Here is a 20,679-nt window from a genome sequence, read left to right as displayed (position 1 = left end):
ATACTTTATACTTTTCTTCTTCTTCCAGAAAACCCCATTTTTCCTTTCTCTATTTGAAAAAAATCCTACTCATCCATAGAGATCAAGCTTAAATGTTAAAATCTCTATAAGGTCATCTTTGAACAATTTGCTTCCATTTCATATATTAGTGAAATTTCTCTGCTCTTTGTGCTCTTTGTTATGATTTGCATTTTAGAAATTGCATTGGAATATATTTGGTTGTCTCTTTCATTAGACTGTGAGTTCCTTATGTTACTTTGGTTACATTCACAGCACAGTGCTGTCAATATAATCATTCCATATCTACCTATTTAAATTTATCATACATCCTGATATTGGAGTAAAGTGTATATAGCATAAATAATACTGAGAACATAGCAATATAATCTTTGGCAGATTGATTAACATTATATTTAATCTGTAGATCATACAAATGTCATTACAATTATTATGGTGGGTATGGATATCTGATAAGGATTTTTTTAAAAAGAAAAATAAGACTTTTCAATAACTATATTTGATATTCATAAAATTATATAGAACATTTTAAGATATCCAGATAAGTTAGTGGTGGTAGCACGAGTAGGAAAAATAGTTGAATAAGACAGAAGTGCTGATTTGAGCATAGATAGAATCTTCAAAATTTTCAGTGCAATGCAATCTATTTATCCAGAACTTCAGGTTCTAAAGTGAATTTTATTTTGGAATATGGATGCATTTTTTAAGATCAATGGTTATTGCATCTGTGAAACCTGAATCATGAGCACATTTAAATTGTTTAAAGTTATTTTTTAGGAGTCAAGCAAACAATGTTATCTGAGGTCTTTGGACAGTTGAAATCAATATATTTGTAGGGTACATAATATGCCCAGGAGATATATACTTTAATAGAATATTAGTCAACAATTATCTGGTTACATGTGAAAGAACATAGTAAATTTGATCAAAAAGATCTAATATTTATTCATTTAGCATTAAGAACTGTTTATTTGGCAACTACTACTTACTTCCCTGTATACAATTAAGCTCCACAGAAGATATACCTCTAAAAGACTTAAAATAAGGGAAACAATTTTGAAAAGAAACACGCCAAAGACGAAATAGCACTATAAGACAGTCAGTGATTAAATGCCTAATGATATACAAACAACAAATATTAATTATTCAAGGGCAGGGGAAGAGAAGAGAAATCAGTAAAAGGGTCATGCAGGAGGTGGCCCTTGAACTTGGCTTCAAAGAGTATAGAGGATTACAAAATCATTAAGATCTAGAGAATGATACTAGGAAAGAGATAAGGTGTTTAGGGAACATCTGGTCTTACCAAAGTGTGGCACCTTGGGAGAGGGACTAAAGTGTGATGAATTCTTGCTAGGATCCAGGTACTCTGCTATGTATTTACATAATATAATGCTAAAGCAGAAATATAATATGCCATATGATTATTGAAGCTCTAAAATGCCAAGTTGAAGTAATTTGCAGATTTGAAGTTTTTGGAGTAAATGGAGTAAAAAAAAAATTAAAGTTTTTGGAACAAACAAATTTAATAAAGTTCTAGGGAAAAAGTTATCATTAGTGTGTAATATATAGCAGAGATGGGAGAGACTCACTGAGCATAAAAGTTCAGTGATCAATGTCACAATATGAGTGAGCCAATGATAGTGCAGTGGGAAGTCAAAGGCCAGTGCAGATGGAGCAAACACTAGGAAGGCAGGGCAGTAGGATTTATTACTAAGATTGGATATGGGCAGTGAGGAAAGATGAAAACTGAATGATGACTTCAATCTTGTGTCCTTGGGGGAATGACAATTTAGTGATGCCTGGTCAGTTTTACCTGGTCAGGAACAACGACAAACACAAAACACTCTCACACGAAAGCTCAAAGCCTCTTAGTAGTCACAAAAGATTTTAAAAGGCTTTTATACTTTGCTAATAGAAATGCTCCACAGATGCTGACTGTGAGTTTATTTATTTGGAATTAGAATCTATTCCTACAATAAATTAACATACCCAATTCAGTAGGCATCAACCAATTAAAATTCTTCCTCAAAGTTGTTGGAAAAGGAACCACTAAAAGGAACGACATCATCCACATTTATTAGTTCTTTATGCTATTACTGTAATTGCTGTAAAATATAATAAAGAGGTTCATGATGATGACTCCTGCTCCATAACAAGTGCTAAACGAGCCTCAGTTTACTCCAGTTAAAGCAATTACATGCATGTGAAATTTGATTTTGAAACTTTTTAATTCCAAATTACCAAGATTAAAACAAAAGTTGTTGATTTTCTAGATGTAAACTATAATTTATTCAGAAAATTTGTTCATGTTAATTCTCATTTTTTGAGGTTAAAGGCTTAGGGGGATTATCTTGCAATTGATAGTAAAAACAAAGAATAAGGAGTGCTGACTTCTTTGGCAAGAAAGATAACATGTTCTATTTTGCAATGTTGATCAAAGACGTGACATCGAAATATCAGAGGAAAATATCTGGTCAGTTGGTGAGAGACAATGAAATTGTAATGCATAGGGATAAAGGTGTAAGAGTATCCTGTAGAACTCCTGAGTTTGTATCAATCTCATATTAACTTTACCTTAGGGATATTGACCAAGTGTTGGTAAGTGCAGGACTAAAATGCACAAGAACAGAGAGGGATAGAGATTCAGCACTTATGCATACTAAGGAAAAAATATTAAAGTGATGAGTTCTCTAAGGAAAAAATGTAAAGAAAGATGTGGATGGTAAAGGAAGTAGAAAAGGGAAAGGAAATTATTAAGAGTATTTATTCTTTCAACTCATGCTAAGAACTTTATAATTGTTATCTTATTTGATTCTTGCAACCTGGCCCAGTAGATATTATCTTTCCATTTTTAAAGGCGAGGGATCTGAGACTTAGAGAAGGTAAACAACTTGCCCAAGTTCATAGTCCTTTGAAAACGAAACACCACAGCACATTACATAGACCCATTTCCAGACATGTGTATCTCTTACTCTGTAAACATTGGGCTAACATTCTCTCTCTCTCCCTCTCTCTCTGTCTCTCTCAGTTGCAGTTTTCCAAGTCCTCTTCATCCTTCTCTATTTTGGTAAAAAATTTGTCAAAAGGAAGAGTTACAGGAGCTAATATTACAGCTAACTAGGCTTTAATATTCCTATATGTGCTCTTTATAATCATTCTTAACTTGAATGAATCAAAGATTAAACTGCTTAAACGGATGTACAAGTTGAATCCTTAATGACCATAAATATTTTCCAGTATATTATTGAATCCTTAACTTTTTTCCTTAGAATACAATTCTTAAGGAGAGTAGTTGTGCTGTCTTTCTGGAGTACTAGAGAAATAATAAATTCCCTCATTGCATAGGACGTCAATGAACTAAATCTAAAAGCAGGGTTTTTATCAACAGTTCTTGCTCACAGTGAGATTTGTAAAGTGTGTACATGTCACAGTTATGCATGTCAAACACTATACCCTTTCAATATATTCTGGCCCATACAAAGCAAAATATATTTAATAGTCATCCACCTATACCTGTGTGCATGTATTCATTTATAAATATATTTAACATCTATTCTTTTTATTCATAATCTATTCAGTTGGAAACATAGGCCAGACTGTTTGTATCACGTTGTTATGACAGCATATAGAAGTGGGTTTATTGAACTCTGATATGTCTAGCTATGATGCCATTGGCTTGTATTTAGAGAAACTATAACGTGTAGAGTTGTATCAACCAAAAGTATCTATTTGAGGATATGGGAGATTTGTATGCAAGGCTCCTATTATGAGTATCCTCAGAAGAAATCTCTTACTAATAATAGCATTAGAAATGTTTCTAGTTTCTTGAGCAGTTAGCTGGGTTTCTTTTTTCTTTTAACTGTTACGAAAATTAAATTTCTCTTTTTGTTATGGCTTACGGACATAATGGAGTCAAATTTGGGACACAGTAGAGAAGATAACTCCTTGCTTTATGACCGTTTTTGTAACTTTTTGCGTTCAACTCTATACAAAAAGTACATATAATGTACTTTAATATTATCTGCTTTATTTTATTAGAGTTACTTTTTAAAAATGCTGTACAAGACCCATTGCACTGACTTCATAAACCATCAATGGATCATGACCTGCATTTGGGAAAAGCCTTGGTCTCTAGTATGCATATTTAGATTACTAATATTGTTAGTCCTATTTTTTGCCAATAAAAAAGTTACTTGCTTATTTATATTTCTTACCTAACATTTCTTATTTATATTATCTTGTATTTATGTCTTCCCTGTAAGCTGCTTGTAAGTCTTTTCTTATGGAAAACTATAATTAAATAAATATCTGAATATGCCAGACAATCTATTAAGCTGGAGTTCTATAGATTCATTAAATGGACATTTCCTGCATAGAGCTTATGGTTTACTGAGGATGATGGATGTGGAATAGATAAAATAACATAGTAAATAATGAGTAATATATTAAAAGATAGAACAAAGAAGTCGAAGTGAAAACAATGTTTTTTCCCTAAAGGAATTATGTTGGAGTTAAAGATATAAGTAAAAATCAATTTGATCTATGAAAAGCAAGTTTTTTATGGGCTAGACTTAGTCTTGAAGTGTTCATCAATGTTTAAGTCCTCTTAGCAAAGAATTGGTATCTCAATGTCATAGTTCCCTGAAGGTCTAGCTACTCGGAGTGAATGTATATTGAGAAACAGTTTTTAGTGCTCCTGCTGAAGACAAACAAAGTAATCCTGACAGGATCCTGTGACTTTGGGCTTCTAAAATCTGGCAGAAACCAAGCGCTCTCTGTATGCGTGATGATGTACACAAAAGCTGGTAATAGATGCCCATCAAAGCAGGTCATGTTTTCTCATCTCAGGGGGTTTACTCACTAAGTAGGTGTCTTGATGCACACACGAACGCAGGAAGAAGCAAGGGGCTGAACAGCAAGAGAGGAGGGCAGTGCAGCGTTTTTCTCATATGTTGAACACAAACTGAGTAAACATTTTATATTTATGTTAACACACAGTATATACAAATATATTATGCAAACGAGTTCTCAGATTGCATTTACCACCTATATTTTCATAAAACAAAATCAAGGAAAATGTATTCCCTAAATAATCTCTCCCTCTTATGCTTTTTCTGATAAAAAAAAAAAGTCCCCTCGGGGACTTCCCTGGCAGTCCAGTGGTTAAGACTCCGCACTGCCAATGCAGGGGACATGGATTCGATCCCTGGTTGGGGAACTAAGATCCCACATGCCGCGCGGTGTGGCTAAAAGATAAAATAATAATAATAATAATTTTTAAAAATCCCCTCATTGCCAAAAGTTATTTCTCTAAAAATGAGGAGATTTAAAAAAATAAAATAGTGTGCTGGTAAAGGCCCTCTATCCCTACAACCACATTTCTTCCCCTTCCCCAGGAGTGGGAGTTAATATGGAGAACGTATATGGGGAGGGGGCAGACACATAGCTGCTAAAAGGTAAAAGTCCAAGATTTCACAGCTGTGCAACGTATCAGTCTTTATTCCTTTCCTATGACTCCTATTTCATGATTGTCCCCTGATGATTCTCTCTTTTCCTCTTTATGTGCTATTATTCTTCCTGTTGTTGTCTCTCCTTTAGGATTTTATATGCCCTTCTTATCATAATTCCTATTTCTTCTAATTTTTTTTCCACTTCCCATTCCAGAGAACCTTCTTTTCACTGGCTTTTTACTTATTTCTCAAACAAGGAACTGGACAAGTTTTTAGAAGGATTACACTTACTAACTGGGTCATATGCTATTCTTTTTAAAGTTAAAGCACACTTTCTCTATTGGAATCCGGTTAGACCTCAGGGGGCTATTATGACATCCAATCAGGATGAATCATGTAGAGAGATGGTGGTGGGATCAATGACCAAAGACTGAGATATTGTAGGACTTTAACTTACTCATTCAGAATTTATGTTTTAAACTCTGGTCATGCTTGATATTTTATCTGAATTTTCAGCTTACCTGATCTCAAATACATGTAATCTGCAGAGTGAGATCTCAAACTAGTTTTGCCACAAAGGTCAACTTGGCTTTACAAAGAGAGGGGCAGACTTTTTTCTTTTTTTGCTTTCTACTTGTATAGCTCTGTTCATAAGAACTTGTGTTTATGTTTCTTTTCCTCTATCTAGTGGGCTGCCTTCTAATTGAAAGCTGATGAGATGATTTCTCTGTTTACCCCTTTCCTTTACTTTACAAATGCTTCTCAGAATATGAAACACCCAGTGAATATAACAGAAAATATTTATCTGGAGTTCTCCTGTGTGTGAAGAGTTAGAGAAATAACCACTATTCTCATTGCTTCAAGGAAATAAACTGATGCTATTGACTTGTGTTTTATTACCATTGCAAGGTTTAGGGAAAAGGGCTGCAGAAGAGGATAAAGCTAACATAAACTTAAAGAGAGGTCACTAATTATAAAAATGTAAATTCCTCTCTTTTAAAAATAAGTAAATGTCCAACCTTCAGTTGAAAATAAGTGACCTATAGTGGTTGCTGTTTAGTATTAAAATAACAGAATACTTCATGATATTATGGTTGTTATAATTCCTGTAATTCCATACATACCTTTAGAAAACTTTTAATTTACCATGTGTCCATTGCTATTTAAATCACAAATTGGGGAAATATTTTTATAGGTTTTAGCCTCTTTTTCTCTGAGTTCTTTCCAGTTAAGCACTTTTGATGGTAAAATATTTATCATTGCTATAGAGATGAGTATGTAAACAGTTTAAATTAGGATTAAAAATTCTGTTTTGTGGGAAAAGCTCTACTCTTAACAGTATGGCCTTAGATATACCATACACATTCTGGATCTTAATTTTCTCTCCTATAAATTTCCACTTCTGCAATCATTTGACATTGCATATCTACTTTTAAAGTATGTAGCTGTTCATGTACAGTACTCCAACATCTGTTGCAATCATACTTTAGGACAGACTTTAGATGTATCAACACATTAATATCAGAAAAAAACAGAGGGCAAATTATTTCTGTCCCTATATTGTTGGAGAGAAAATAGAGCCAAATAGAAGTTAATCAGTGTGTTCAAGATGGGAAAGCTAGTGGTTTCAGTGCTGAGAAGGAAAAGATCACACATACAGTTGACACATTTACGTAGGGCTTGCTATGTGCCAGTAAGTACTCGGAGGGCTGAAGATCAATTTAAAAAACAAGCAAAAATTTTACCTTTGTGAGCCTATTATTATCCATTTAACCTATGTTTAAACCCAAACATGTTCATCTTAGATGTAATTGTTCACTTATCTGACAAATATAAAGCCCTCTGTTCTTCACTATAGCCAGTTATAGGACAATGCAATAAATTCTATAACTATAACTGCCTAGCCTTTATGGAAAAAATGCATTTGCAGTGTGAGCTTCTTAAGGGCTGACACCTGCCATAATACATTTTGTATTCCCAGTCAATGTCACAAGAGTAGAGTCTCACTATATTTTTGTTAAATGTGTAAATGGGTTCTCTTTTTAATATCGGGTTTAAATTTTCATTTTTAATGGAATTTCTTCAGTGATTCAATTGGGATTAAAGGATTCATAAGGCTTACTCTTAAAAGTTGACCTGGGAATATTTAAACAAGATCTGTATGTTGATAACAGCATGTGCTTAATCAGTAGGTATCATCAGAGATTTTCACTTTTCATTTATAGATGTATAAAATAAAATCACTGCAGAGCATGCTGTTATCAAAAATATCTAGACTGTATGAATGTCAGAGAACGACTGTTTGGACAAAGGAGATAAGCATTGCCATTAATTCTTTTAAGTTTTCTCATTTTAGAAAGTGTTCAACCAATATGAGCTTGTTCTGGTAGAAGTGGTCTTAAATGGCTTCTGTTTCTTCCACTTATTAAAATTTAGCATAATATGTGTGAATTATAGTGGTACAAACAATCAGGGAATTTTTTTCTTCACCATTTATGAAGTACTCTGTATTGCAGGAAGAAACTTTGTGTGAATCAGGGCACATGAGCTAGACATTGGGCCTTATGGCCACCTTTACCTGAAAAGTAAACAAGTCGTACAGGAATTAAATTATATTGCATTTGTAAAGTACTTAGCACAATAGTTGTTTAGTAGGCTCAATAGTTGGAAAATAATAAATTTTCTTAATATACACATCTGCTTTCTAGTGAATTTCCTCTTTTATCATTCTGGTCTCACAGCTGTCAAGCTCAACACAGTCTAAAGTGATATCTTCCTCAGGTAGTCTTTGAAAAGTTGGGGTTTAAATTTAAAACAGGATCAAAGAGAAAGGTTTCAGGGCCTGACATATCAAAATTGCATCTCTTTTTGTATCATCCATTACAAATAAAATATTTCAGCACTTAAATTGGATGCTTAGTTTAGATTTGATAACACTAATGGGTAGTAATGCTTTTGTGAGATTTTACAAGTAAAATGTTAAAACGAAAATGTAGTACACCCACCCTCGTATGCACACTGATCCTCAAGAAATTAGATTTTCAGATAAGTAGAGATTTATCTTTAGGGATGATAGAGTTTACCTGAATAAAACAGAATCACCCTAGTCACACTGTATATTGTTTTCTGTTTATACTTATACCAAAAAAGAGTGCTTTCATTACTGAACTTTTTCTTTCTCTCTTTTCTGTAATTCAGAATTCTTTGCATCCCTCTCAATTTCAGGGTCCTTGCTCTCCTTCTCCTCCTCCTTTTAATCCTTGTCTTCCTCCTCTGTTCTCTCCCTCTCTTTCTCTCTCACATTGTCCATCTTCCTCCCTCCCCTGCCCTCCTCCTCAGCCTCCAGGCTTCCTTTGTTTCTTTGCTGTCTCTGATAAGTAGAGACAAATCTTTGCATTCCTTCAACTTTTAGGTCGGTATTTCTTGAATGCACTCAGAGGACTCTATTCTCATTTTTAATTTCTGCATTGGCCTCTGGAATCATTATCCAAAGTCTGCCATCTGGTTAACAGTCACACCACTTGTGGTTGACTCTTTTGCATAAAATATTTTAATATTATTAAATTAAAAATAACATTTTGACAGAGGACAGATGTTTATTATTTAAAAAATACTAACTGAAGTTTTCCTTTGTAATCTGTTCTTCTTTAGTATTTGAATTATGATTGGTAAAAATTTATTTTTCACACAACTCTTAATTAATTATTATCCATCTGAACAACAATTTCTGAGTTTGTTTTTAAAATATATACTCATTATAGCTCAAAAACACCACTTTTGGTTTATATCAAGTTCAAGTGTCGTGATTTCTTTAACCATATTTTTGGTAAAGTTTCTTCAGATTATTTCCATCTCCTATCTCCCAAGTTTAAGATACCCTATAATTAAAACAACCATAACCGTGGTTCAATTAGTCCTAAAACAAAGAAAATGAGAAACAAAATCACTTTTCTAATGTTACTCTTAAGTTGTTCACAATAATCTCAAATCTATAGCCTATGCATTCATTTTAATTGCTTTAATATTCAGACACCTCACAAAATAAAAAAGTACTCTATGTAGCTTGTGAATTTAGCCAGAAATATAATGTCAAGAAATTACATAGTAAATATTCTTGTAATCCTTTGTAATCAAGGAATAGTTCAATAAAATTGAATAGGTACTACATTTAAAGAAATTCCAACTCAATAGCCCCTGGGAGTCATTGATGTCTTCATTAGAGAGAAGCAATGGTTGGCTTTGTGGAGAAAACACAGGGAGGAGTCCAAGGTCAGGGTTGCTCTTGACTAGTTCCCTGATTATGGGAAAGATAGTTAACTTCTTTGAGCCACAGGTTCCTCATCTTTAAGACTGTCATGCTACAGCTGCACCAAAAACGCAACGGAATCTTTGTGAGAATAAAATGACAAAATGAATGTGAAATTGATTTTTAAATTGTAAAGCACTACATCAGTACAAATTGTTGTCATTATCATTGTTCTTATGTTCATATGTAGTTAGTTCTCTAGCTAATAAAAATAGAAATTAGAACAAAGTCAATAATTCATATTTGTATAATAAAATGACTTCTAATTACATAGGGAGAGTAATATTAGAAAATAAATGTGACAGTACTGTATTTTCCAGCTTTTATAAACCATTTCTTTGAGTTTTAAAATGATGATGTTATTATTTAGACTTCTTAATTATTAAGGAAAGCTGCTAATAATCATATTTTCTAATATTTCACATTAGTTCAATCCTGAAAGAAAATGATAAATTATAACTTAGCCACCCATCTAGGAATCTAATGCAAAGACAATATTCTTGTTATCTTTCAATAAATAAAATTGGAAATGGTAAATAGGTTATCTTTGACCTTTACATGACTTAGTAAATGTACATTTGCATTTCTTTTATTCTTGCTTTAAATAATGTTTTCTTAAATTGTTGATAGAGGTAATTAATATGAAGGCAGTATCTACACTTTTTAAAATTTTACATATTAGGTATTTTTAAAGCAAACTAATTGAAAATATATAGCCTCTATTTTGAAACTCAATTGGACATACCTAGTCAAATGTGAATTATCTGGTTAGTGTTCATAATAAAACCCAATGGTCCCTACAGGATTCTAAGATAAATTTAAGGACTTATTTTCAGGAAAAAGTCCAAGCTCTGGGATAGTGATTATTGAACTTTATTATGTAAAAAATTATATTTGTACCTCAAGGCAATGACAATTTCTGAACTCATTTTTAGGACTTTGAAATTGTGATTCAGCAAGTTTGAGATGAAGTCCAGAAATCACTTTGAAAAATGCTAGTCTAGACAGTGTATCCTGCCAATCCAGAATAATACAGGGAGAAAATTGTATAGGAAGGTACTGTTGGATTTATGTCTTATAAAGCATTGTGAACAATTGTGAACACTTCAATGAAAAAAGAAAACATCTGTAAAATATTAAAGATATATAATTTTGAAATATTTTTCTTCTTATCAGGATGTCTTAACTTTAGTATCTGTGATTAATATTGGGGCTAGAATTTAATCTTTTAAATTGTGAGTACTGTTTCCGTCTGAGATCTTAAAATTGTCTAAAAGTGACTTTTATGTTATGTAAACTGTAAGATTTCACAGCTAAATAAGTGATTCTTAAGTGTAACTTTTTCCATCATTAATAACAAAATACCTTTTCTCCCCTGTGCTAGGGCTCACCAGGAGAACGTGGCTCAGCAGGAACAGCTGGCCCAATTGGTTTGCCAGGGCGACCAGGACCGCAGGGTCCTCCTGGTCCAGCTGGAGAGAAAGGTGCTCCTGTAAGTCATTTCACGGAGGAATATATTATACTGTCATCCTGCCCAAGTTATTACTTTGTATTCAAGGATATTAGCTCTTCATAGTCCACTGCATTCTTTCTGCATATGTGCCTGGCATATAAACACACTTCTTTTTATATTTGTAATACAGAAAATTTCAAATTCATTAAATGAGATGACATTTTTCCACATTTTATGAAACCCTAATATCTGTGAGGGAGTTGGATATTATTAATGTGAAAGGCTTCTGATTTTGTTCCTTTTAAAAGATAAAATTGGACTTTTGATTAAAACCATACTTTGCTGCTTTATATTAGAAAAGAGTTCGCTTTTCACTCCTCTTGTAGTACAACTTAATTTCCAATCACTTTCATGGTCTGTAAGTGAAACGCGTAGAAAGAGGCTTCACTTCTTATGTGATTTGAGTTTTGATCTACAGCGAAAGAGGTGGAAAACATCTGGTCAATTATTTTATCTTATATTTATTTAATAATTATGGATATATTCTGTCCATTAGGTTTGTTTCATCATCAAGATTTCTCCCCTAATTCTGTTCCTGTTTTTGACTTAATCATATTAATTTTCTAAAACGACTAAAGCATTCTCTCATCCTCCAAGGCTAAAACACAAACTTGTTCAGTAAATATATATAAAAATTGCTGACCGTTGTATGCAAAAAATACGAGTTCAGTACTTTTGTGTATATGTAAGTTTTGACATATATTATCTAGTTTAAACCTATAATTTTCAAAATACCTTTTAATCACTAAGGCCTTAGTTTTAGCAAGATGAGTCAGATTTAGGAAGTTGCTTTCATTGTCCATTGACATTACTGTTTGTGATCTTGTTTAAGTATTTCCAAATTAAAGTGACTGTTTTTCTGTAATCTACTACCTTTTAGACACATTTAGAATATTAGAATAGGACCATATCACCTGTGGTTAGAATTTTTTGGTGACAGAGAAAGCATTTTTAATTGCTGAGAAGTTTTTAAAGCAATATATTTCCAGCTTAGTAAATTTGTTGAAAAATTAGACATTATTTTCTGACATGTTAAAAGACAACTATAAAAAATTGTTCTTTGGCTCCTTCTTACAATTTCTATAATTTCCAACCAATCTCAGGCACTAAAGATTTGTCCATAAAACTTTTATAGTGTACTGTGCACTGGGAGGGCCCTTTCATACAAGTTCATTCAAAAATCCAGGGCACCTGTATATTGGCACAACACAATGAAGAATGTATACAGAGAAAACAGATATGCATTGCTTTGTATACCAATTGAGAATATACTTATTAGAGAAGCCAAGAATCCTCTGAAGATAATAAGTTGAAGGCTGGGTTTTAAATACCTTGACTTTATGAAGAAAAAGTAAAATATTGAAACAAAGACAAGAATATGGAAAAGTATTGAAAATGATAATAAATTACTTTGATGATATAGAGAAGAAATTATTGACAGAAGCTCTTTTCAGAGATAAGATTTGGCCCGGGTTTTGTTGGTGATTGGTGGTATTATGAGGAGGGAGGGAAAGGAGAATGTTCTGCCCACCCGTTCTCTCTGTTATTCACACCACCAACAAAAACTCCAAGGTGTTCGTTCCACTGTTCTTTTATTCAACAAATAGTTATTGAGAGCAACTAAGTGCTGGACACAGTATTAGGTAGTACTTTTGAAGAAGTTATCTATCTAGGGATGGTAGCATCAAATGGTTATAGAAGTGCTGGGTGAAAATACCCATAGTCCTCCATGCAGAGGTTTAGTAAAAACTGATGGAGACGTTGGCTAAGATGTTAAGCAAGGTCTTTTACCTCTTCCTAAACCCAAATATAAATCTGATATAGTGGTATAGATTCCACACAGACCAGGATCAGAAGAAATAAACAGCAGGTGATTCCTGGCTAGAGATTATGTGTACTGTAATGAAGGCAGAGAAGAATTAATCTGTCTTATTTACAGATACTCTCATATAAAAGGATTGATTTTTGGAGTTCAGTCTCTCAAGGAAATCCAAATTAAGGAGAAATATCTGAATCAGCTCATGTGTTCAAAATAGTGACACTGTGAATAGCACAGCACATTTTATGAGTGGAGATAGGTTTGAGACATTGCAATATTTAATTTGAAGGAAATAAAAGGTCTCCAGTGTGACATCAGAGGTATGTGTTAAGTGATAATTATGGCATAGTTTTGAAAAATACAATAAAATCCTATGGAACCCAATAAAGTAATAAACTTATTAACTTTGTTTTATAGACATTTTGTTATGTTTGTTGTCATTAAGCAATTAACTAACTAGCCTTAAATGGCTACTCTGGGCCACAGGCCAGCGAGGTACAATGGAAAACAAAATCAGACAGCTTCTGCCCTCACACAATTTATTGTCTGATGGGGCATTAGATCATAAGCAAAGAATCACTAAGTACTTGTATAATTACAAACTCTGGCTAATGATATAAGGAAATGTACTGGTGTATGTCAGCTTATAACAACAGAGGGACCTAAGCTGGAATCAGAGCCTTTCATTGTGTAGGACATTGATGATGGAATGTAAAAGATGAGGAGGAATTAACTAAGTGGAGGGTCCTCCTAGGGGCATTCCAAGCTAAGTGAACAACATGTGCTCAGGCCAAGGGACAGAAAGGGTATGGCATCAAGTTTAACTTAAAAAGATCTACAGGGGTTGAAATATAGAGCGCAAGGGCAAGGGAGGCTAGATGCTGGTCCATAGGTAGTAGGAGCCCGGTAATGGTAGACCACACTAGCAGTTTGGTCTTTATCTTAGGAATGGTAAACAAGTAAATTGACTATAAAGAATGTTGGTAAGATGATTGTCTCTCTAATTGCAGCACAGGGGAAGTAAGAATAGATGTGAGATAAGAAGGAAATATTTCAATAGTTGAGAGGAAGTCTACTAGTATTTTGGGGTAAGATGTTAATGGTGGAGATAAAGAGAAGTAAATATATTCAAAAGATAAAACTTAGTCATTGTAAAGGGACAGGAGGTAGTGAGGGACAGAGGGGTGGGGAGCAGGATAATGTAAATGCAGGCACTAATGACATGGATTCCCAGCTTGTGTAATGGGAGAAAAGATAGAACCACCAGGGAGACGCAAGAGGGAAGAGATATGGGAACATATGTATATGTATAACTGATTCACTTTGTTATAAAGCAGGAACTAACACACCATTGTAAAGCAATTATACTCCAATAAAGATAAAAAAAAAAAAAAAAAAAAGAACCACCAACTGCAATCAGGAATAACTTTGTGCAGAACTGATGAAGTCTTGACTTTTAGGAAATCATTTATTTAAGCTCTGAAAGGATTTTTGCCATCTTTATTATCAAGCCTATACTTTTTAAACTACACAATATAGTTAAATTTTAAAAGAGGAAAATAATGTCATTGTCAAAAAGTAAACAAAAATTTTTTAAAAGCTAACAGCCATGTCATTTTGAATCAGTAAAAGCAGCAATGAAACAAAATATCAAAAGCTAGAAAAATTCATGAAACATTGTTAAAAAATAGAAAAAGTCTACACAGAAACCATATTATAAAGTTGGATATACGAGCAAATGCCTTTTATGGTTTTTGAGGCCTGATAGGCACTGCCCAGCTATTTCAGTAGCAGCACAGAAAAAGAGTAAAGGGTCAGTGAGTTTTCACAAACATCGAGCATCTGATTTATCAATGTATAATGCTTGATTTCAAAATGTGTGATTGAAAGAAAAATTCCAAGTTGTCTTAATTGTTTTTGTGACCCATAACTTGAGATTCATAAATTGTTAACAGTGTTAGTATTCTTAGTCACGAAAGAATGTAGAGATCTTTTGTGTTATCATTTGCTACTAGGAAATAGCAATATATTGGGAAAATATATTTTGGGGGAAAATCAAAGCAATTTCCTTGTCAAATATGGAAGCCAGAGTATGACTGTTGTAGCTGTACTTAAAAATTGTAACAATAGCTAATTTATAGGTTTCTTACAGCAAAGTAATGACCTGCTGGATTTTCAATGCAGGGAGAAAAAGGTCCCCAAGGCCCCGCAGGCAGAGATGGAGTACAAGGTCCTGTGGGTCTCCCAGGGCCTGCTGGGCCTGCTGGCTCCCCTGGAGAAGATGGAGACAAGGTGAGTGCTCTTTATTCATATTAGTGCATCCTGTGAAAAATAAATTTTTTCTTAAGAATCCTGGATATAATCTCTTTTAAGATTAGATGTCAAATCTAAAGATATCTTCTCCAAAGTTTCAATACAGCTTCCTTGTGCTCAAAAGTTTTATTTTAGAGGTTGGGAATTATCGTTATCCCATGAAATAGTATGTAGGATATAAACAAGACAAGAACAATGGGAATGAGAAAAAATAACAGATGCCAAAGTTGCTTATCTATTTTTAAATATATATGTTTCTGAAATAAACGTGAAATTAATTACTTGTATACATTTAGCTGTGGTGTCTTGGATATTGCAGAATTAAAAGTTAAGAACGAGCTGCATACATATTTGATAATCCTATACTTCCCTATTTTTTACTAATGTGTTAGTAAACATCCTAAGCTCTTGATTTTGAATGTATAGCTGTGTTGTTGTGTTTGAACTGAATATTTTCTAATATTATTGTGAAATTATATAACAAAATTTGTTAACCAGTGCTCTGATAATGTGCAACATTTTAGCAGTTGGAAAACTTGGAGAAAAAATAACTGATTTTTGATTAATGTGTAATTATATTTTTATATAAATTAATGTATTTTCATTATTAGTTTATACTGGTAATATTTCAGACAAAATTGATTTTGTGAATTAAAAATCCAGCTGCAGTATTCCTCAAAGTTCAGTTGACTTTTGTTTGTCTATATACTAATCAATATTAGAAATCAATATTAGTCAATACTAGAAAGTGAGAAGCAGGCTTTTCCAATTTAAACTGTGACATTAAATGTTAGCACATAATTACGTTAAAGTAAAATTTAATCATACAATGATAGTAATGACAATGCAATGGCAGGTATGGCATATTAGAGATAAACTTTAACTCAAATCCTTCAAATACAGGGTGAAATCGGTGAACCAGGACAAAAAGGCAGCAAGGGTGACAAAGGAGAAAATGTAAGTTTCCTACTTCTTATTGAGGGGGCATTATTCATTTAACTCCTTTTGGTGTTAACCATGGATATTTTTTCATATTACTATTCCCTTACCTCTCCGAAGATTATAATATTACTACTATATTACCTCTGTGGGAACTATTCAGTTTGAGATTCAGTCAATTTTAATAAAACCTCTTTTCAAATCATGTGTTAAGAAATGCAATAATTCCAACCCTAAAAGCCATAGAATGAGACTAAATCATCAGCAATTTTACCCTCCATTGTTTTTGCATCATTAGTTCAAATACCATATGGTTTAAAGACAAATGATATCTTAAAGTTGTTATGAAAAGGATTTTTGACCTAGTGGAAACCTGACCAAGGCCTCAGGTACCCCAGTGGTTCCTGAACCACACCTCCAGAACCTATGCTTTAAGCACTCTTCCCACTGTGTGGCAGTTTTAAGAAAAAAAACAATCCAATCCAATGACTCTTTAGCGTCTGGATCTTTTATAGTGCCTGATCAGTTATTTATGTTGAAAAAAAGGACAGTTAAGAAGTAATATTTATGTATGTAAGACTCATAAAGCTATTGAAATCTACTGCTCAAAATAAGGAGTTCCAGTATACTTAATATATAATACTGAGTTTGCATGTGTTTACATATAAAGAAAATTCTGAGGTTTCATATATCACTACTCTCTGTCATATAGAATTCCCCACATCCTATTTTTCATTTAGAAGATAGCATATGGATGCTTTTTTCATGTGCTCTTTCTGACACATACATATCTCACTAAAGAAATCTGGTATTTTGAAAATTTTCAAGTGTGAAACTTCAACATGATTTATATTAGCATAGAAATCCATTTTTAAATATCCACAACATTATAGTTGAGAATGCTTTCAATAACTGCCAATTTAAAATTGATTGCAAGTAGGCAAGTCTGAGTCTCAAGGAGTAAAATAAATAATGGTTGACTGCACTGAATGCAAAAACCTTTTATTTTTTTTCCCCAAGAAATGTAGAGATGCTTAATAGATTTTGATCAACCAAATGTTCTGCACATCATAGCTCAGGCTCCTCTGGCTTCAGTTTCAAAATTACAGATTTTTATCTCACCGCAGGGTCCTCCTGGTCCCCCAGGTCTTCAGGGTCCAGTTGGTGCCCCTGGAATCGCTGTAAGTATTCCTCTTTGTTCAGCAAATCTAAATCCTTACCGTTCTCTGATCAGATTTATGAACTGTCACATAACCAGTCGATTTCATGTGGTAATAAGTTTGTATGCTTAATATTAAATCAAGTTTAAATTATCTGATGTAGCTAACCAAGCTGATCTTTATAAACAAAAAACACTGTGACTTCATTTGAAGATAGATAATAACCAGTTGAGAGTACTTACTTCGTAGACAATTCTGAACATTATTTTCCCTTTTTAAATAGCTTTTACTTCACTTGATATACGTGAGAAAATCAAAATCAGTCATATTCCAGAATCAAATAATGTAAGCAAAACAAACAATGGTATATTTGCAGCAGATAATGGAAATGTAACTTACTTTTTACTTGGTTACTTATAAATAGACTGATTAAATTAGAAATGGCTATATTTTTATGATGACTTGTAGCAGAATCCTGATTCTTCCAGTTTGTGATCATTTTTATCGGTCTTTTCTAGGGAGGTGATGGTGAGCCAGGTCCCAGAGGTCAGCAGGGGATGTTTGGACAAAAAGGTGATGAAGGTGCCAGAGGTTTCCCAGGACCTCCGGGTCCCATAGGTCTTCAGGTAAGGTGTTCTCTGAGTTGCACACCCTTGTCATTCCCACTTAATTTTGACACCAGGTTTTCTGGAAGTTGTAAAACAAAACAGCTTTCCTTCTTTCTATCTGGGGACTAGGGTACAAAGTTTAAGTATAATGACTGTTTTACTTAAATGTGTATCTGAACTTTAACTGCTTTTAATCAATTATTATTAATTTTTCTGAAGCTGCATCTGCCCTGGTTTCTGTTTCTGGAGTTTATTTAGCCCCACCATAGGTATAACACCCCTTTTCTTCATCCTCATTGTATTTGGAAAATGAATGACAACCTTCTTTAAGTGTGACAGTTAGAAGCAAGATGTTAGAAGCGTTCTTTCACACATCTCATAGCAAGAAAATTAGTACTCCAGATGGCTAGCAAAAACTAAAAGCCTTTTGAGAAATAGCAAACTGTCCATCGCAACTATTAACAGAAACTGCCAACAAGAAATGTTAAACAATAATAGGTAAAATAAACAAATTAACAGTAAATGGGTCATTTAAAATAACTTCTTAAATTTAGAATTATAATTTGTATTTTATGAAACACTTTCAGGGGAGGAAATATTAAATTGTAAAACATTGTAGGCTAAAAAATTTTCATTCAAATATGGCTTACAACTGGGTTCTTAGGCAAAACATTGCATAGTAGACATCTGTTCTGAGTTGTTTTTCCACTCTTCCATGTGATGTTAACTGCTTCCTACAAACTTTGGAAACGTCTGACTTTCTTCTCCCACTTGTTTATTCAATACCTACCTAGTGATCCTCTAAAAGATTATAAAATTTTGTTTTAAATGCTATTTGGGTGCCATGTGAATATTAGTTATGCCACATTAGCAATTTTAGAAATGATTAAATTAAATCATCTAGTTCATTGTACTCAAAATTTTGTGAAGTTGTGGAAAAGTAAGTAAAAGTTGAATTTGTATAAATTTAATTTTTATCTCTATTTTCATAAGTAAAGTCATAGAATATTGGTTTTTAATATTAACTAGCTTATTGTATATATACAAATTATACTGTAAAAATATAATTATATTATCATAACAATTATTGTTATAACACTCAATGGATGTCTACCAGTGAACAGGATGTTACAATTTTCTACTTTTTTTAATACCAAAATAATTATTTTTCAACTTGGAAAATGTAAAAACTTCATTTCATATTTGTGTTTAGCCCTTTTATACTTGTTAGACAATAATAAATAAGCAATCCTGAGTAGTATATATCAGTATGTATGAGAAGTACACATATTTGAAAACAACAAGGTATTAAAAATTAGATTGCCAATGGATATATTACCACTCATTTTCTGCTTTTTCAGTTAACTGATTATTCTGAATTCTATAAGGTTGTAATTTAGAAATTTAGTTATCATGATTAAAAAAGATGCCTTGTAGCTTATATTTACAAGATATTATATTAAAAAAGTCTTCATTTCCACAGAGTGAGAAATGTCCTCTTTGATGAGGATGACTCAGTAAATCAGTTCCCTGAAAAATTGATTATATTTTTCCCACAGCTACCTCTTTAAATCAGGAATCTGAAAAGATGCTAATGTAATTAACATGTTCACAATCACATCTGCATCCTTTAATTGAGTCTTCATGGCAGAATAGATATTAGCAATTATAATAGACAAAAATAATAATAATCTAATATTCTGTTTAAATGACTTGATTTTTCATTTCTATGTTTACTATTTGTCTGCATATGAAGGAGACATATAGAATGAGAGTTCTTGGCCTGAATTCATTTTTTTATTTCATCACTTATGTAGTAAATGATTTTAAATTGACAGACCTTAAAAGAGTCTCTCCATGCATAAATTACTCCCTAGGAAAGAGGTAGGACATGTGAAAACTGATTAACACTGGAGTGCAATTTTGCACGTTTAGTTCCTGCAACAAGAGAATTTGACTCATTATGTTTCTATTAATTTTAATAATAAGAACATTCTGTCTTAACTCGAACTATAATCAAACTTCATAAAAAAATAAATATTTAAATATTTTTCTATTGGAAGGTTTCTATTGAACTAATATTAGGAATAATAATATGCGCAAATAAAAGATGGAAATGTAGACTGGGCTTGTTATAGAAATAAAAGACAACTATGAGCAAATATTTATATATCATTCAATTTGGGGATGCACTCTGTACTAAATCAGATGCACTCTGTACTAAAAGTGGTGGAAACCTGTACAGAAGATAAGAAATGTGATTGTTAACTTATACAGTGTTTATAAGAACTTAATTATGTTTAAGCTGTAATGCTTACTGCTTAAGGAAATGGACAAACTGAAATGTTTATTTCATCTGTGTTAAAAATCTACTTGTCTGTTAAGAATTTGAGTTCATGTGTTCCATCAATGAATTAGAATCTCTTAGGTTGTGGATCTTGGAAACTAAAATTTTAGGGATCTCTTTCAAATAATTTTTAAGCAGGCTAAAATCAGAAACACTACCTGGTTCTTTCCTCCCAGGAAACTTACTAGGAACTTCTCTAGTAATTC

General features: G+C 32.8%; 1 protein-coding gene across 1 annotated transcript in view; it reads left to right on the top strand.

The window, feature by feature from the left end:
- Window positions 1-20,679, top strand: part of COL11A1 (collagen type XI alpha 1 chain) — a 208,150-nt gene that overhangs the window by 143,502 nt on the left and 43,969 nt on the right. Inside the window, exons 42-46 of the mRNA XM_036823722.1 lie at window positions 11,159-11,266; window positions 15,291-15,398; window positions 16,323-16,376; window positions 17,486-17,539; window positions 18,037-18,144. Coding sequence (XP_036679617.1) covers window positions 11,159-11,266; window positions 15,291-15,398; window positions 16,323-16,376; window positions 17,486-17,539; window positions 18,037-18,144 — 432 coding nt within the window. The remainder of the gene's footprint in view (window positions 1-11,158; window positions 11,267-15,290; window positions 15,399-16,322; window positions 16,377-17,485; window positions 17,540-18,036; window positions 18,145-20,679) is intronic.

The sequence above is a fragment of the Balaenoptera musculus genome, chromosome 1 (assembly GCF_009873245.2).
Source record: "Balaenoptera musculus isolate JJ_BM4_2016_0621 chromosome 1, mBalMus1.pri.v3, whole genome shotgun sequence".
NCBI classification, from domain to species: Eukaryota; Metazoa; Chordata; class Mammalia; order Artiodactyla; family Balaenopteridae; genus Balaenoptera; species Balaenoptera musculus.
The sequence above is the reverse complement of the archived record's forward strand: the minus strand, read 5'-3'. Positions and strand labels throughout refer to the sequence as shown.